General features: G+C 44.8%; 1 protein-coding gene across 3 annotated transcripts in view; it reads right to left on the minus strand.

The window, feature by feature from the left end:
- Window positions 1-504: 504 nt before the first annotated feature.
- Window positions 505-18,873, minus strand: part of LOC106579705 (late secretory pathway protein AVL9 homolog) — a 56,854-nt gene continuing 38,485 nt past the window's right edge. The window contains exons 13-16 of one of the 3 annotated variants that reach the window (XM_045702802.2): window positions 18,795-18,873; window positions 18,462-18,515; window positions 4,412-4,500; window positions 505-2,452 (exon numbers count right to left, since the gene is read on the minus strand). The exon at window positions 18,795-18,873 is cut by the window's right edge and continues 39 nt beyond it. In XM_045702802.2, the coding sequence (XP_045558758.1) occupies window positions 2,316-2,452; window positions 4,412-4,500; window positions 18,462-18,515; window positions 18,795-18,873 (359 nt within the window). In that variant the 3' untranslated portion in view covers window positions 505-2,315. Of the gene's footprint in view, window positions 2,453-4,401; window positions 4,501-18,461; window positions 18,516-18,794 lie in introns of those variants that run through there. The other 2 variants (XM_045702803.2, XR_014381714.1) reach the window with 2 other exon arrangements.

An 18,873-nucleotide genomic window follows, 5' to 3' on the forward strand; every position in this document is an offset into this window, starting at 1 on the left:
TTACCAACACACCAACCCTCCCACCCAACCAACCAACAAGCCAACCCTCCCACCCACCCAACCTACCAACCCTCCCACCCACCCACCCTACCAACACACCCTCCCACCCAACTCACCAACCCTCCCACCCACCCAACCTACCAACCACCCTACCAACACACCCTCCCACCCAACCCACCAACACGCCAACCCTCCCACCCACCCACCCTACCAACACACCCTCCCACCCAACCTACCAACCCTCCCACCCAACCTACCACCCACCCACCCACCCAACCTACCATCCACCCACCCAACCTACCACCCACCCAACCTACCATCCACCCACCCAACCTACCACCCACCCACCCTACCAACACACCCTCCCACCCAACCGACCAACCCTCCCACCCAACCTACCACCCACCCACCCACCCACCCACCCAACCTACCATCCACCCACCCAACCTACCACCCACCCAACCAACCTACCAACACGCCAACCCACCCACCCACCCACCCAACCTACCAACCCCTTAGGGATCTGGACAGAAATAGTGCACTATATATATATGGGATAGGTTTCCATTTGGGAGTCAACCTGTTCAATGTGAGATGAACTTGCTCTGGCCCCAATGTCTTGTTGATTTACAGTAACGCCATTGTCTTAGGTCAGATAGCGTGTCGATTCTGCCTGCAGGGACGGGAGTCGCGTAGGAGTGGCGCCATTCCGACGTAGACAGCGGCTCACACTGTCATTAAAGACTGTCAGTATATACAGTATACACCTTGTTGATATACAGCTAGAGAAAAACACTGGTGTGGGATAAAACACAGAGACAACACTCAAATCTAAAGTGGCTGAGACTCTGAGCATGGAAATGTCTGTCTTTTTGGGGAATGACAGAAGTGCCTGTCTGCCTGTCTGTCTGTCTGTCTGCCTGTCTGCCTGTCTGTCTGTCTGTCTGTCTGCCTGTCTGTCTGCCTGTCTGCCTGTCTGCCTGTCTGTCTGCCTGTCTGTCTGTCTGTCTGCCTGTCTGTCTGCCTGTCTGCCTGTCTGCCTGCCTGTCTGCCTGCCTGTCTGTCTGTCTGCCTGTCTGCCTGTCTGCCTGTCCTCCATGCTGGAGCAGTTGTAGGTAGCCTAGTGGTAGCCTAGTGGTTAGAGGGGGGAGGCAGGTAGCCTAGTGGTTAGAGGGGGGAGGCAGGTAGTCTAGTGGTTAGAGGGGGAGGCAGGTAGCCTAGTGGTTAGAGGGGGGAGGAGGGGGGAGGAGGTAGCCTAGTGGTTAGAGGGGGGAGGCAGGTAGCCTAGTGGTTAGAGGGGGGAGGCAGGTAGCCTAGTGGTTAGAGGGGGGAGGCAGGTAGCCTAGTGGTTAGAGGGGGGAGGCAGGTAGTCTAGTGGTTAGAGGGGGGAGGCAGGTAGCCTAGTGGTTAGAGGGGGGAGGCAGGTAGCCTAGTGGTTAGAGGGGGGAGGCAGGTAGCCTAGTGGTTAGAGGGGGGAGGCAGGTAGCCTAGTGGTTAGAGGGGGGAGGCAGGTAGCCTAGTGGTTAGAGGGGGGAGGCAGGTAGCCTAGTGGTTAGAGGGGGGAGGCAGGTAGCCTAGTGGTTAGAGGGGGGAGGCAGGTAGCCTAGTGGTTAGAGGGGGAGGCAGGTAGCCTAGTGGTTAGAGGGGGGAGGCAGGTAGCCTAGTGGTTAAAGGGGGGAGGCAGGTAGCCTAGTGGTTAGAGGGGGGAGGCAGGTAGTCTAGTGGTTAGAGGGGGGAGGCAGGTAGCCTAGTGGTTAGAGGGGGGAGGCAGGTAGCCTAGTGGTTAGAGGGGGAGGCAGGTAGCCTAGTGGTTAGAGGGGCAGGCAGGTAGCCTAGTGGTTAGAGGGGGGAGGCAGGTAGCCTAGTGGTTAGAGGGGGGAGGCAGGTAGCCTAGTGGTTAGAGGGGGGAGGCAGGTAGCCTAGTGGTTAGAGCGTTGGACTTGTAACCGAAAGGTTGCAAGATCGAATCCCCGAGCTGACAAGGTAGAAAATATATGTCGTTCTGCCCCTGAACAAGGCAGTTAACCCACTGTTCCTAGGCCGTCATTGTAAATAAGAATTTGTTCTTAACTGACTTGCCTAGTTACAATAAAGGTAAAAAAACGTTGTGATCTGATAGGAGGAGGAGAAGTATCTCCTTCTCAACTGTATTGGAGGACACAGTCCAAGATCCCTCCCCTCTGACTTTTTTCTCCAGTGGAGTTTGAGAATGAGGAGAAAGAGTGCAAGAAATCAGGGGAGGGGGGGGGTAGGTTAACCCTAGTCTCTCCTGCTAGACAGCTGCTGTGAGAAGGGACAGGTAGACAGGCAGGTGGTCAAGGCTTGGTCTCTGTAGGTAACTGAGGCTCTGGTGAGGCTGCTGGAGTGGGTACGATAGCTGGCGGTGCCAACGTAGAGAACCAGGAGGACATGGCTGACTTAGCGCTGCTCAGAGCTCCACCCACCGACTGACCTGGAGGATGGAGACAGGAGGGATTAGATATACAGTGCATTCGGAAAGTATTCAGACACCTTGACTTTTTCCACATTTTGTTACATTACAGCCTTATTCTAAAATGGATTAAATATATATTTTTTCCCTCATCAATCTACACACAATACTCCATAATGACAAAGCAATAATTAATTTATACTTTTTTGTGTGCAAATTTATAAATATAATAAACAGAAATATCTTATTTACATAAGAATTCAGACACTTGCTATGAGACTTGAAATTGAGCTCAGGTGCATCCTGTTTCCATTGATCATCCTTGAGATGTTTCTACAACGTGATTGGAGTCCACCTGTGCTAAATTCAATTGATTGGACATGATTTGGAAAGGCACACACATCTGTCTATATAAGGTCCCACAGTTGACAGTGCATATCAGAGCAAAATCAAGCCATAAGGACGAAGGAATTGTTTGTAGAGCTTCGAGATAGGATTGTGTTGAGGCACAGATCTTGGGAAGTGTACCAAAACATTTCTTCAGCATTGAACATCCCCAAGAACATCATTCTAAAATGGAAGAAGTTTGGAACCACCAAGACTCTTCCTAGAGATGGCTGTCCGGCCAAACTGAGCAATCGGGGGAGAAGGGCCTTGGTCAGGGAGGTGACCAAGAACCCAATGGTCACTCTGACAGAGCTCCAGAGTTCCTCTGTGGAGATGGGAGAACCTTCCAGAAGGACAACCATCTCTGCAGCACTCCACCAATCAGGCTTTTATGGTAGAGTGGCCAGATAGAAGCCAATCCTCAGTAAAAGGCACATGACAGCCCACTTGGAGTTTGCCAAAAGGCACCTAAATGACTCTCAGACCATGAGAAACAAGATTATCTGGTCTGATGAAACCAACATTGAACTCTTTGGCCTGAATGCCAAGCGTCACGTCTGGAGGAAACCTGGCACCATCCCTACAGTGAAGCATGGTGGTGGCGGCATCATGCTGTGGGGATGTTTTTCAGTGGCAGGGACTGGGAGACTAGTCAGGATGGAGGGAAAGATGAACAGAGCAAAGTACAGAGAGATCCTTGATGAAAAACTGCTCCAGAGCGCTCAGGACCTCAGACTGGGGCGAAGGTTCACCTTCTAACAGGACAACGACCCTACTGTAAGCACACAGCCAAGACAACGCAGGAGTGACTTCGGGACAAGACTCTGAATGTCTTTGAGTGGCCCAGCCAGAGCGCGGACTTGAACCCGATCAAACATCTCTGGAGAGACATGAAAATAGCTGTGCAGCGACGCTCCCCATCCAACCTGACAGAGCTTGAGAGGATCTGCAGAGAAGAATGGGAGAAACTCCCCAAATACAGGTGTGCCAAGCTTGTAGCGTCACACCCAAGAAGACTCGAGGCTGTAATCGCTGCAAAAGGTGCTTCAAAAAAGTACTGAGTAAAGGGTCTAAATACTTATGTAAATTATATATTTCTGTTTTTTTTATTTATAATACATTTGCAAAAATGTCTAGGCTGAAACGTAATAAAATGTGGAAAAAGTCAAGGTATCTGAATACTTTCCTGAATGCCCTGTAAAGTACTGTACTGTTAGGGTTTCAAAATTACAGTAACTTTCCCAAAAATCCCAGGTTTTCCAGACATTTTGTTTGCAAGATTCTGGTTTTCCTGTTAGTATGTCGGTCTGTTTGTCTCACTGGGGAAGGGTTGGCTAGAGAGACTGTCTGTCTGTCTGTCTGTCTGTCTGTCTGTCTGTCTGTCTGGAGAAGGGTTGGCTAGAGAGCCTGTCTGTCTGTCTGTCTCACTGGGGAAGGGTTGGCTACAGAGTTGGATTGTCTGTCTCACTGGGAAAGGGTTGGCTAGAGAGACGTCTGTCTGTCTGTCTGTCTCACTGGGGAAGGGTTGGCTAGAGAGTTGGATTGTCTGTCTCACTGGGAAAGGGTTGGCTAGAGAGACTGACTCTGTCTCACCTACTGCCTTCCCAGTCTGCACAACACTCCGACTGGTGGTGATCACAGCTGCCCCCATCTTCTTCCCACGCTCACTGTTCTGCACCGAGCTGAAATTCAGAGAGAAAACAAAATGGCTACTCAGTCACAACCAACCCACCAACCACCTGGAACCCAGAAATAAACCCTGGGTAGCAGTGTGACATTTCTCTGCTCTTCCAAGAAACAAACAGTAGTGGTCTATCTGAATGTTCTTAACACTGTGTGTGTGTGTGTGTGTTACTACAGCCTGTTAGAAGTAAGAGAGGTTGAGAGATCTAATCATCCAACCTGAGAGTGGAGCTGGAGTGGCCAGATGTTATCCCGGATACATTTCACAACAAATATACAACTAAATCCAGCCTGGTTGTATCTTTTTAAAGCACCCGGATGTCACCACACATTTCAACATTACAGTGCCAAGATTAGAGGTCAACCGATTAAATCGGAATGGCCGATTAATTAGGGCCGATTTCAAAGTTTTCCTAACAATCGGTAATCTGCATTTTTGGACGCCGATTATGGCCGATTATATTGCAATCCATGAGGAGACTGCGTGGCAGGCTGACTACCTGTTACGCGAGTGTAGCAAGGAGCCATAGTAAGTTGCTAGCTAGCGTTAAACGTATCTTATAAAAAAACAATCAATCTTAACATAATCACTAGCTGACTACACATGGTTGATGATATTACTAGGTTAAATAGCTTGTCCTGTGTTGCATATAATCAACGCGGAGCCTGAGATTGTGTCACTTCTCTTGCATTCTGTGCAAGCAGAGTCGGGGTATATGCAGCAGTTTGGGCCGCTTGGCTCGTTGTGAACTGTGAAGACCATTTCTTCCTAACAAAGACCGTAATTAATTTGCCAGAATTGTACATAATTATGACATAACATTGAAGGTTGTGCAATGAAACAGCAATATTTAGACTTAGGGATGCCACCCGTTAGATAAAATATAGAACGGTTCCGTATTTCACTGAAAGAATAAACGTTTTGTTTTCAAAATGATAGTTTCCAGATTTGACCATATTAATGACCAAAGGCTCGTATTTCTGTGTGTTTATTATATTATAATTAAGTCTATGATTTGATATTTGATAGAGCAGTCTGACTGAGCGGTGGTAGGCAGCAGCAGGCTCGTAAACATTCATTCAAACAGCACTTTCCTCCATTTGCCAGCAGCTTTTCACAATGCTTGAAGCACAGCGCTGTTTATGACTTCAAGCCTATCAACTCCCGAGATTAGGCTAGCAATACTATAGTGCCTATAAGAACATCCACTAGTCAAAGGTATATGAAATACAAATGGTATAGAGAGAAATAGTCCTATAATTCCTATAATAACTACAACCTAAAACTCCTTACCTGGGAATATTGAAGACTCATGTTAAAAGGAACCACCAGCTTTCATATGTTCTCATGTTCTGAGCAAGGAACTTAAACGTTAGCTTTTTTACATGGCACATATTGCACTTTTACCTTCTTCTCCAACACTGTAGTTTTTGCATTATTTATACCAAATTGAACATGTTTCATTATCTATTTGAGACTAAATAGATTTTATTTATGTATTATATTAAGTTAAAATAAAAGGGTTCATTCTGTATTGTTGTAATTGTCATTATTACAAATATATATAATAATAAAAAATACGAAAAAAATAGAAAATAAATAAAAAGAGGCCGATTAATTGGTAGAGGCTTTTTTTGGGTCCTCCAATAATCGGTATCGGCGTTGAAAAATCATAAAATCGGTCAACCTCTAGCCAAGATGGTCACTAGTCCTGGTCTAATGATTGAATAGATACAACCCTTAACCTCAGTGAGAAGAGGATAGATGAGCATTACGGAAATAGCTTCAGCTTGCAATCTGATTGGCTTGGTAGAAGTTTCCCGATATTACTTAGCCACAGACCAATTTAATCCTCACACATCTACAGGAGTGCCTAGAGGGTAGGGGGCTAGGGTGTATGGTCTAGGGGTCTATTTGGAATTCAGCTGTCGTCCCTTCCACGTCAACATCAGTGCCCTCCGTGACCCTGCAACTCGGCACATTTTGCCGGGCTGGCCAGAGGAGAGATATTCTACATCCTGACTGCCCCGGGCCAGAGGAGAGTTATTCTACATCCTGACTGCCCCAGGCCAGAGGAGAGTTATTCTACATCCTGACTGCCCCAGGAGAGTTATTCTACATCCTGACTGCCCCGGGCCAGAGGAGAGATATTCTACATCCTGACTGCCCCGGGCCAGAGGAGAGTTATTCTACATCCTGACTGCCCCGGGCCAGAGGAGAGATATTCTACATCCTGACTGCCCCAGGCCAGAGGAGAGATATTCTACATCCTGACTGCCCCAGGCCAGAGGAGAGTTATTCTACATCCTGACTGCCCCGGGCCAGAGGAGAGATATTCTACATCCTGACTGCCCCAGGCCAGAGGAGAGTTATTCTACATCCTGACTGCCCCGGGCCAGAGGAGAGTTATTCTACATCCTGACTGCCCCGGGCCAGAGGAGAGTTATAGAACCCATTGCCCTTTATGGTTGTGAGGTTTGGGGTCCGCTCACCAACCAAGGATTCACATAATGGGTCAAACACCCAACCAAATCATGAGAAAACAAAAATATATTTATTTCCAATGTGTCAAGTAATTAACAAAAAAACTGAGCAAACTAGAATGCTATTTGTCCCTAAACAGAGAGAACACAGTAGCAGAATACCTGACCACTGTGACTGACCCAAACTTAAGGAAAGCTTTGACTATGTACAGACTCAGTGAGCATAGCCTTGCTATTGAGAAAGGCCGCCGTAGGCAGACCTGGCTCTCAAGAGAAGACAGGCTATGTGCACACTGCCCACAAAATTAGGTGGAAACTGAGCTGCACTTCCGAACCTCCTGCCAAATGTATGACCATATTAGACACATATTTCCCTCAGATTACACAGATCCACAAAGAATTCGAAAACAACCCCAATTTTGATAAACTCCCATATCTACTGGGTGAAATACCACAGTGTGACATCACAGCAGCAAGAAAAGGCCAAGCAGTGAAGAACAAACACCATTGTAAATACAACTCATATTTATGTTTATTTATTTTCCCTTTTGTACTTTAACTATTTGCACATTGTTACAACACCATATATAGACATAATATGACATTTGAAATGTCTTTATTCTTCTGGAACTATTGTGAGTGTAATGTTTACAGTACATTTGTATTGTTTATTTCACTTTTGTTTATTATCTACTTCACTTGCTTTGTCAATGTTAACATATGTTTCCTATGCCAATAAAGCCCCTAAATTGAAATTGAATTGAGAGTGAGTGAGGAAAAGAGAGAGAGAAAAAGAGAGAGAGAGCACGAGAGAGAGCGAGAGAGAGAGAGAGAGCACGAGAGAGAGAGGAAGAGAGAGAGAGATCGTTCCATTGATCAGTGAAACAAGGAAACGCTTCAGGTCCAGGAAGCTGGTTGACTGGTGGGCGGGGTCTGACTAGGGGGCCCCGATGACTGACGGCTCCACTGACAAATTAGGGCACAGGAAAATGCCCACACTGTAAACATTTGTCCAATCTGTGTGGGTTAACTTCAGCCCTCTGTGTGAGATGGTGGTGAGACAGAACCTCATGGGTCGTATTCAGTATGGGACAAAACATTTTGAAAACAGAATGAAATGGGAGGGTACTACCTAGACTTGTCCAATAATAATAATACAGATTTCCATTTTCTGTTGAAAAAGAGTTTGCTACGTTTTCCCTACTGAACAATGCCCTGATCTAATCTGTGTGTTTTCTTCAGTCCATCTGTCAGTGATGGGAAGGAAGCCTTACACAATGCCAATCAACACATGCCCCTGACACATCGAAGACAGTCACAGAGGAAGGAGACATATCGTGAGATGAAGCTGAAAACCCCAGTGTTTTTGTGTAGAAACGAACCCGGGCTACAAAGCTGAGGCAAGAAATTAGCTGCATTTATTCCTCAGAAGCTTAGATGGCCAACTGCCAAACTTCCTGTCTGACGGATGCGTCTCTGATGGCCCCCTATGCCCTACAAAGTGCCCTACTTTTTGAACAGAACCCTATGGGTGAAAGGTAGTGCATTATAAAGGGAATAGGGTACCATTTGACTCTACTCCCAGAGTTTATAGTGCAGGAGACAGACACTCAGCCATACACCTCTTTGGGCTCCTGAGTGGCGCAGTGGTCTAAGGCACTGTATCTCAGTGCTAGAGGCGTCACTACAGACCCTGGTTCGATTCCGTGATTGGGAGTCCCATAGGACCACTGGTCCCGTGTGGCTCAGTTGGTAGAGCATGGTGTTTGCAACGCTAGGGTTGTGGGTTCGATTCCCACGGGGGGCCATTATGGGAGAGAAAAAAAATGTAGGAAATGTATGCATTCACTACTGTAAGTCGCTCTGGATAAGAGCGTCTGCTAAATGACTCAAATGTAAATGTAATTGGCCCAGTGTCATCCGGGTTAGGGCTTGGCCGGGGTAGGCCGCCATTGTAAATAAGAATTTGTACTTATTAACTGACTTGCCAAGTTAAATAAAGATGAAATAAAAAATGAAATTCAACACCCAAATGGCACTGTATACTCCAAAGGGCTCTGGTCAAATGTAGTACACTACGTCGGGAATAATGAACCCCTCGTGTTCCATTGACACTTCGTCCCCGTTGCCGACCTCACTACCACAACACTCTCTCACCTACAGTTGAAGTTTACATACACCTTAGACAAATACATTTAAACTCAGTTTTTCACAATTCCTGACATTTAATCCTAGTAAAATAAAAAATTCCCTGTCTTAGGTCAGTTAGGATCACCACTTTATTTTAAGAACGTGAAATGTCAGAATATTAGTAGAGAGAATTATTTATTTCAGCTTTTATTTCTTTCATCACATTCCCAGTGGGTCAGAAGTTTACATACACTCAATTAGTAATTTGTAGCATTGCCTTTAAATTGTTAAACTTGGGTCAAACGTTTCGGGTAGCCTTCCACAAGCTTCCCACAATAAATTGGGTGAACTTTGGCCCATTACTCCTGACAGAGCTGGTGTAACTGAGTCAGGTTTGTAGGCCACCTTGCTCGCATACGCTTTTTCAGTTCTGCCCACAGATTTTATGTAGGATTGAGGTCAGGGCTTTGTGATGGCCACTCCAATACCTTAATTAATAATATTGTTGTCCTTAAACCATTTTGCCACAACTTTGGAAGTATGCTTGGGGTCATTGTCCATTTGGAAGACCTATTTGTGACCAAGCTTTAACTTCCTGACTGATGTCTTGAGATGTTGCTTCAATATATCCACATAATTCTCCTTCCTCATGATGCCATCTATTTTGTGAAGTGCACCAGTCCCTCCTGCAGCAAAGCACCCCCAAAACATGATGCTGCCACCCCTGTGCTTCGCGGTTGGGATGGTGTTCTTCGGCTTGCAAACCTCCCACTTTTTCCTCCAAACATAATGATGGTCATTATGGCCAAACAGTTCTATTTTTGTTTCATCAGACCAGAGGACATTTCTCCAAAAAGTACGATCTTTGTCCCCATGTGCAGTTGCAAACCGTAGTCTGGCTTTTATGTCGGTTTTGGAGAAGTGGCTTCTTCCTTGCTGAGCAGCCTTTCAGGTTATGTCGATATAGGACTCTTCTTACTGTGGATATAGATACTTTACATAGATACTATTGTTTGTACAGATGAACGTGGTACCTTCAGGCATTTGGAAATTGCTCCCAAGGATGAACCAGACTTGTGGAGGTCTACAATTTTTTTTCTGAGTTCTTGGCTGATTTCCCCATGATGTCAAGCAAAGAGGCACTGAGTTTGAAGGTAGGCCTTGAAATACATCCACAGGTACACCTCCAATTGACTCAAAGTATGTCAATTAGCCTATCAGGAGCTTCTAAAGCCATGACATCATTTTCTGGAATTTTCCAAGCTGTTTAAGGGCACACAGTCAACTTGGTGTATGTAAACTTCTGACCCACTGGAATTGAGATACTGTGAATTATATGTGAAATAATCTGTCTGTAAACAACTGTTGGAAAAATGATTTGTGTCATGCACAAAGTAGATGTCCTAACCAACCTGCCAAAACCATAGTTTGTTTAACAAGACATTTGTGGAGTTTTAATGACTCCAACCTAAGTGGATGTAAACTTCTGACTGTAGCTACTCCTCTGAACTCTCACTGTACCAATGCATGGCAGCCTTCACAGTAATGCAACAGGTTGAGAGCTTCAAGTTCCTCAATGTCCACATCACCAACAAACTAACATGGTCCAAACACACCAAGACAGTCGTGAAGAGGGCACGACAAAGCCTATTCCCCCTCAGGAAACTAAAAAGATTTGGCATGGATCCTCAAAAGGTTCTACAGCTGCAACATCCAGAGCATCCTGACTGGTTGCATCAGTGCCTGGTCTGGAAACTGCTCGGCCTCTGACCGCAAGGCACTACAGAGGGTAATGTGTACGGCCCAGTACATCACTGGGGCCAAGCTTCCTGCCATCCAGGACCTCTACATCAGTCGGTGTCAGAAGAAGGCCATAAAAATTGTCTAAGACCCCAGCCACCCCAGTCATAGACTGTTCTCTCTACTACCGCATGGCAAGCGGTACCAGAGTGCCAAGTCTAGGTCCAAGAGGCTTCTAAACAGCTTCTACCCCCAAGCCATAAGTCTCCTGAACAGGTAATCAAATGGCTACCCAGACTATTTGCATTGTGTTCCCCCCCAACCCCTCTTTTACGCTGCTGCTACTCTCTGTTTATCATATATGCATAGTCACTTTAACCATATCTACATACTACCTCAATCAGCCCGACTAACCGGTGCCTGTATGTAGCCTCTCTACTGTATATAGCCACGCTACTGTCTATAGCCTCGCTACTGTCTATAGCCTCGCTACTGTATACAGCCTCGCTACTGTATATAGCCTCTACTGTATATAGCCTCTACTGTATACAGCCTCGCTACTGTAATTTTTCACTGTCTTTTTACTGTTGTTTTTTATTTCCTTATCCATTGTTCACCTAATACCTATTTTTTACTTAAAAAATTGCACTGTTGGTTACGGCCTGTAAGTAAGCATTTCACTTTAAGGTCTACACCTGTTGTATTTGGAGCATGTGACAAATAAACTTTGATTTGATTCAGTGTCTTACACTATCAGAGTATAGCAGGGACGTTGAATGACCTGATACTTATCATTATGAATCTTCATAAAGCAGATCTCTCCATGTTCTCACCGCCAAGCAGATCTCTCCATGTTCTCACCGCCAAGCAGATCTCTCCATGTTCTCACCATAAAGCAGATCTCTCCATGTTCTCACCGCCAAGCAGATCTCTCCATGTTCTCACCATAAAGCAGATCTCTCCATGTTCTCACCATAAAGCAGATCTCTCCATGTTCTCACCATAAAACAGATCTCTCCATGTTCTCACTGCCAAGCAGATCTCTCCATGTTCTCACCATAAAGCAGATCTCTCCATGTTCTCACCGCCAAGCAGATCTCTCCATGTTCTCACCGCCAAGCAGATCTCTCCATGTTCTCACCATAAAGCAGATCTCTCCATGTTCTCACTGCCAAGCAGATCTCTCCATGTTCTCACTGCCAAGCAGATCTCTCCATGTTCTCACCATAAAGCAGATCTCTCCATGTTCTCACTGCCAAGCAGATCTCTCCATGTTCTCACCATAAAGCAGATCTCTCCATGTTCTCACCATAAAGCAGATCTCTCCATGTTCTCACCATAAAGCAGATCTCTCCATGTTCTCACTGACAAGCAGATCTCTCCATGTTCTCACCATAAAGCAGATCTCTTCATGTTCTCACCATAAAGCAGATCTCTCCATGTTCTCACTGCCAAGCAGATCTCTCCATGTTCTCACCGCCAAGCAGATCTCTCCATGTTCTCACCATAAAGCAGATCTCTCCATGTTCTCACCATAAAACAGATCTCTCCATGTTCTCACTGCCAAGCAGATCTCTCCATGTTCTCACCATAAAGCAGATCTCTCCATGTTCTCACCGCCAAGCAGATCTCTCCATGTTCTCACCGCCAAGCAGATCTCTCCATGTTCTCACCATAAAACAGATCTCTCCATGTTCTCACTGCCAAGCAGATCTCTCCATGTTCTCACCAGCCAAGCAGATCTCTCCATGTTCTCACCGCCAAGCAGATCTCTCCATGTTCTCACCGCCAAGCAGATCTCTCCATGTTCTCACCAAGCAGATCTCTCCATGTTCTCACCCAAGCAGATCTCTCCATGTTCTCACCATAAAGCAGATCTCTCCATGTTCTCACCATAAAGCAGATCTCTCCATGTTCTCACCATAAAGCAGATCTCTCCATGTTCTCACCATAAAGCAGATCTCTCCATGTTCTCACTGCCAAGCAGATCTCTCCATGTTCTCACCATAAAGCAGATCTCTTCATGTTCTCACCATAAAGCAGATCTCTTCATGTTCTCACCATAAAGCAGATCTCTCCATGTTCTCACTGCCAAGCAGATCTCTCCATGTTCTCACCATAAAGCAGATCTCTTCATGTTCTCACCATAAAGCCATCAATAGAGAAGTTACGGATGAAGACTCGTGGCATGCGTCCCAAATGGCACTCTATTCCCTATATAGTACATTCTATAACCTATGGGTCCCGGTCAAAAGTAGTGCGCTATATAGGGAATAGAGTGCCATTTGGGACGCCGACATAGGGTGTAGGCAGGGGGAAATGTCTGGAGGGTAGCCCTAGAGGCAGGGCTGGAGACCTGGGACAGTCAATGCACGGCAGGATCACATTTCCTATACACTTCCTGGAACGTAACCCAAGCCCCGGCCTGAAGACCGCCAGCAAAGGTTTTTGAGAATGAACCTCTGTCATAATTAATGGACGGAACAAAATATGAGACCTGGTGTCATTTCTCTATCACCGTCACAACAGGGCAGTTATTAGTAGCTTAGTACTCTATGAAATAGTGTGACTGCAGTGAAACATGGCACCTAGCTACATGTTACATAAGAATATGGAGTTGAGGACACGGAGTTTAGAACACAAGAGTTTAAAGAGTTTAGAACGCCAGAGTTTAGAACACCAAAGTTCAGAACGCCAGAGTTTAGAACACCAGAGTTTAGAACACCAGAGTTTAAAACACCAGAGTTTAGAACACCAGAGTTTAGAACACCAGAGTTTAGAACACCAGAGTTTAGAACACCAGAGTTTAGAACACCAGAGTTTAAAGAGTTTAGAACACCAGAGTTTAGAACACCAGAGTTTAAAGAGTTTAGAACACCAGAGTTTAGAACACCAGAGTTTAAAACGCCAGAGTTTAAAACGCCAGAGTTTAGAACACCAGAGTTTAGAACGCCAGAGTTTAGAACACCAGAGTTTAAAGAGTTTAGAACACCAGAGTTTAAAACACCAGAGTTTAAAACACCAGAGTTTAAAACACCAGAGTTTAAAACACCAGAGTTTAGAACACCAGAGTTTAGAACACCAGAGTTTAGAACACCAGAGTTTAAAACACCAGAGTTTAAAGAGTTTAGAACGCCAGAGTTTAAAACGCCAGAGTTTAAAACGCCAGAGTGTAGAACGCCAGAGTGTAGAACACCAGAGTGTAGAACGCCGGAGTGTAGAACGCCGGAGTGTAGAACGCCGGAGTGTAGAACGCCGGAGTGTAGAACGCCAGAGTGTAGAACGCCAGAGTGTAGAACGCCAGAGTGTAGAACGCCAGAGTGTAGAACGCCAGAGTGTAGAACGCCAGAGTGTAGAACGCCAGAGTGTAGAACGCCAGAGTTTAGAACGCCAGAGTTTAGAACGCCAGAGTTTAGAACGCCAGAGTTTAAAGAGTTCAGAACTCCAGAGTTTAGAACTCCAGAGTTTAGAACACCAGAGTTTAGAACACCAGAGTTTAAAACAGCAGAGTTTAGAACACCAGAGTTCAGAACACCAGAGTTTAGAACACCAGAGTTTAGAACACCAGAGTTTAGAACACCAGAGTTTAAAACACCAGAGTTTAGAACACCAGAGTTCAGAACACCAGAGTGTAGAACACCAGAGTTTAGAACACCAGAGTTTAGAACACCAGAGTTCAGAACACCAGAGTTTAGAACACCAGAGTTTAGAACACCAGAGTTTAGAACACCAGAGTTTAGAACACCAGAGTTTAAAACACCAGAGTTTAGAACACCAGAGTTCAGAACACCAGAGTGTAGAACACCAGAGTTTAGAACACCAGAGTTTAGAACACCAGAGTTCAGAACACCAGAGTTTAGAACACCAGAGTTCAGAACACCAGAGTTTAGAACACCAGAGTGTTGAACACCAGAGTTTAGAACACCAGAGTTCAGAACACCAGAGTTTAGAACACCAGAGTTTAGAACACCAGAGTTCAGAACACCAGAGTTTAGAACACCAGAGTTTAGAACACCAGAGTTTAGAACACCAGAGTTTAGAACACCAGAGTTCAGAACACCAGAGTTTAGAACACCAGAGTTTAGAACACCAGAGTTCAGAACACCAGAGTTTAGAACACCAGAGTTTAGAACACCAGAGTTTAGAACACCAGAGTTTAGAACACCAGAGTTTAGAACACCAGAGTTTAGAACACCAGAGTTTAGAACACCAGAGTTCAGAACACCAGAGTTTAGAACACCAGAGTTTAGAACACCAGAGTTCAGAACACCAGAGTTTAGAACACCAGAGTTTAAAGAGTTCAGAACACCAGAGTTTAGAACACCAGAGTTTAGAACACCAGAGTTTAGAACACCAGAGTTCAGAACACCAGAGTTTAGAACACCAGAGTTTAGAACACCAGAGTTTAGAACACCAGAGTTTAAAGAGTTCAGAACACCAGAGTTTAGAACACCAGAGTTTAGAACACCAGAGTTTAGAACACCAGAGTTTAGAACACCAGAGTTTAGAACACCAGAGTTCAGAACACCAGAGTTCAGAACACCAGAGTTTAGAACACCAGAGTTTAGAACACCAGAGTTTAGAACACCAGAGTTTAGAACACCAGAGTTCAGAACACCAGAGTTTAGAACACCAGAGTTTAGAACACCAGAGTTTAAAGAGTTCAGAACACCAGAGTTTAGAACACCAGAGTTTAGAACACCAGAGTTTAGAACACCAGAGTTTAGAACACCAGAGTTTAGAACACCAGAGTTTAAAACACCAGAGTTTAGAACACCAGAGTTCAGAACACCAGAGTGTAGAACACCAGAGTTTAGAACACCAGAGTTTAGAACACCAGAGTTCAGAACACCAGAGTTTAGAACACCAGAGTTCAGAACACCAGAGTTTAGAACACCAGAGTTTAGAACACCAGAGTTCAGAACACCAGAGTTTAGAACACCAGAGTTTAGAACACCAGAGTTTAGAACACCAGAGTTTAGAACACCAGAGTTTAGAACTCCAGAGTTTAGAACACCAGAGTTTAGAACACCAGAGTTCAGAACACCAGAGTTTAGAACACCAGAGTTTAGAACACCAGAGTTTAGAACACCAGAGTTTAGAACACCAGAGTTTAAAGAGTTCAGAACACCAGAGTTTAGAACACCAGAGTTTAGAACACCAGAGTTTAGAACACCAGAGTTTAGAACACCAGAGTTTAGAACACCAGAGTTTAAAGAGTTCAGAACACCAGAGTTTAGAACACCAGAGTTTAGAACACCAGAGTTTAGAACACCAGAGTTTAGAACACCAGAGTTTAGAACACCAGAGTTTAGAACGCCAGAGTTTAGAACACCAGAGTTTAGAACACCAGAGTTTAGAACACCAGAGTTTAGAACACCAGAGTTTAGAACACCAGAGTTTAGAACACCAGAGTTTAGAACACCAGAGTTTAGAACGCCAGAGTTTAGAACACCAGAGTTTAGAACATGGAGGAAGGGAGGGCCATATGCACATCCTAAATTTGAGACTACCGGTGCTGGGATAAAAACAAATACAGATTAGGTAGAAATGTAGCATATGTAACGTACAGTATATTTAGATGCAGGGAGACGTCACTGGGAATCAGCTATATTCTGTGTGCGGACCGCTCATTCCTTTATCCCAGTTTAGAATATGGTCAATATGTAAGGAGTCAGTGACACAGTGGTACTGTGGTGGAGACCTCTGGATGTCCACTTGGTTTGGGATTCATTTTCCCAACTTCTCTCTGAATACAGTTTAGCAACATGGCAGGAGGATTTGCTCCAATCCTCAGAACTGGAATTTCATCAGAAACCTGGTCTAGGTCTACACACCGATGGGAAAAACATTCATTTACCCTGATTTATACCTGCTGGTCCTCAACACGATGACTTGACTCTTCCCTCGAAAGAGTTGACTTGGTCTTGAGGACATCTCTGCTCATCTCATAAGTAAGGAAGTAGCTTTGGCTTGAGGACATCTCTGCTCATCTCATAAGTAAGGAAGTAGCTTTGGCTTGTGGACATCTCTGCTCATCTCATAAGTAAGGAAGTAGCTTTGGCTTGTGGACATCTCTGCTCATCTCATAAGTAAGGAAGTAGCTTTGGCTTGAGGACATCTCTGCTCATCTCATAAGTAAGGAAGTAGCTTTGGCTTGAGGACATCTCTGCTCATCTCATAAGTAAGGAAGTAGCTTTGGCTTGAGGACATCTCTGCTCATCTCATAAGTAAGGAAGTAGCTTTGGCTTGTGGACATCTCTGCTCATCTCATAAGTATGGAAGTAGCTTTGGCTTGAGGACATAACTGCTTTCTGTAGTGTGAAGCAGCTTAATGTACAAATAAACCCTGTGGACAGGACTGTAGTCTCATCGTAAGGCCTTACCCCCCCCAATCTATCTCCTTAATGCTGAGTGCCAAGTAGACACACATTGGGTCACATTTTTACAGGTCTTTGGTATGACTCTGCTGGGGATCGAACTCCCAACCTTCCAATCTCAGGGCTGACACTATGCACAAGGCCACTGAGTTGATGGAATAGGCCACAGCCTTTTTACAGTACTTGGCGAAAAAAATAGATTCACTATCTATAGTGTATGAGAAGCAGTGAAATGAGAAGCAGTGAAACGAGAAGCAGTGAAATGCCTTTTTATGATGGATCTGCATTATGCCACATTCTACCTGGCATAGAAACACTAACAACTTCACCACTGGGAGGCAGACATCTGCATGTTTTTGTGAGATTGTCATTTCAATGTTTACATTGTGTGATATAGCCTATATTACAGATATGTATAACTGTAATCAATAGATGTCAAAGAATACTGAAGTACTCACTGTGAGAATGGTAATTAGACTGAAGTACTCACTGTGAGAATGGTAATTAGACTGAAGTACTCACTGTGAGAATGGTAATTAGACTGAAGTACTCACTGTGAGAATGGTAATTAGACTGAAGTACTCACTGTGAGAATGGTAATTAGACTGAAGTACTCACTGTGAGAATGGTAATCAGACTGAAGTACTCACTGTGAGAATGGTAATTAGACTGAAGTACTCACTGTGAGAATGGTAATTAGACTGAAGTACTCACTGTGAGAATGGTAATTAGACTGAAGTACTCACTGTGAGAATGGTAATCAGACTGAAGTACTCACTGTGAGAATGGTAATTAGACTGAAGTACTCACTGTGAGAATGGTAATTAGACTGAAGTACTCACTGTGAGAATGGTAATTAGACTGAAGTACTCACTGTGAGAATGGTAATTAGACTGAAGTACTCACTGTGAGAATGGTAATTAGACTGAAGTACTCACTGTGAGAATGGTAATTAGACTGAAGTACTCACTGTGAGAATGGTAATTAGACTGAAGTACTCACTGTGAGAATGGTAATTAGACTGAAGTACTCACTGTGAGAATGGTAATTAGACTGAAGTACTCACTGTGAGAATCTTAATTAGACTGAAGTACTCACTGTGAGAATGGTAATCAGACTGAAGTACTCATTGTGAGAATGGTAATTAGACTGAAGTACTCACTGTGAGAATGGTAATTAGACTGAAGTACTCACTGTGAGAATGGTAATTAGACTGAAGTACTCACTGTGAGAATCTTAATTTCAGATCAGCAGCACTGTACTGTCCTTGGAATGGATGACTGAGAAAGGAGGAAAGAACACATGTTATTTATCCAAGTCAAACATCTAGATATTTTACATTTAGAAGACACTAAAGACGACCAATCCAACACCAAGCTACCACCTTCAGACCCTCTACTACCCCCAGAATGTCTCTCTTACCCTGGGGTAATCTCGGCCATGGCTGGGTGCTTGGTGCTGAACCACAATCTCTGTAGTTGTGACCAGTACAACACCCACCTACCTTTGGTCCCCAACTCCCCTCCTGCCCTATCCTACCCCCAGAATGTCTCTCTTACCCTGGGGTGATCTCGGCCATGGCTGGGTGCTTGTTGATGAACCACACTCTGTAGTTGTGTGTGATCCTCCAGGCTGAGA

Source organism: Salmo salar, chromosome 19 (assembly GCF_965601325.2).
Source record: "Salmo salar chromosome 19, fSalSal1, whole genome shotgun sequence".
Classification (NCBI taxonomy): domain Eukaryota; kingdom Metazoa; phylum Chordata; class Actinopteri; order Salmoniformes; family Salmonidae; genus Salmo; species Salmo salar.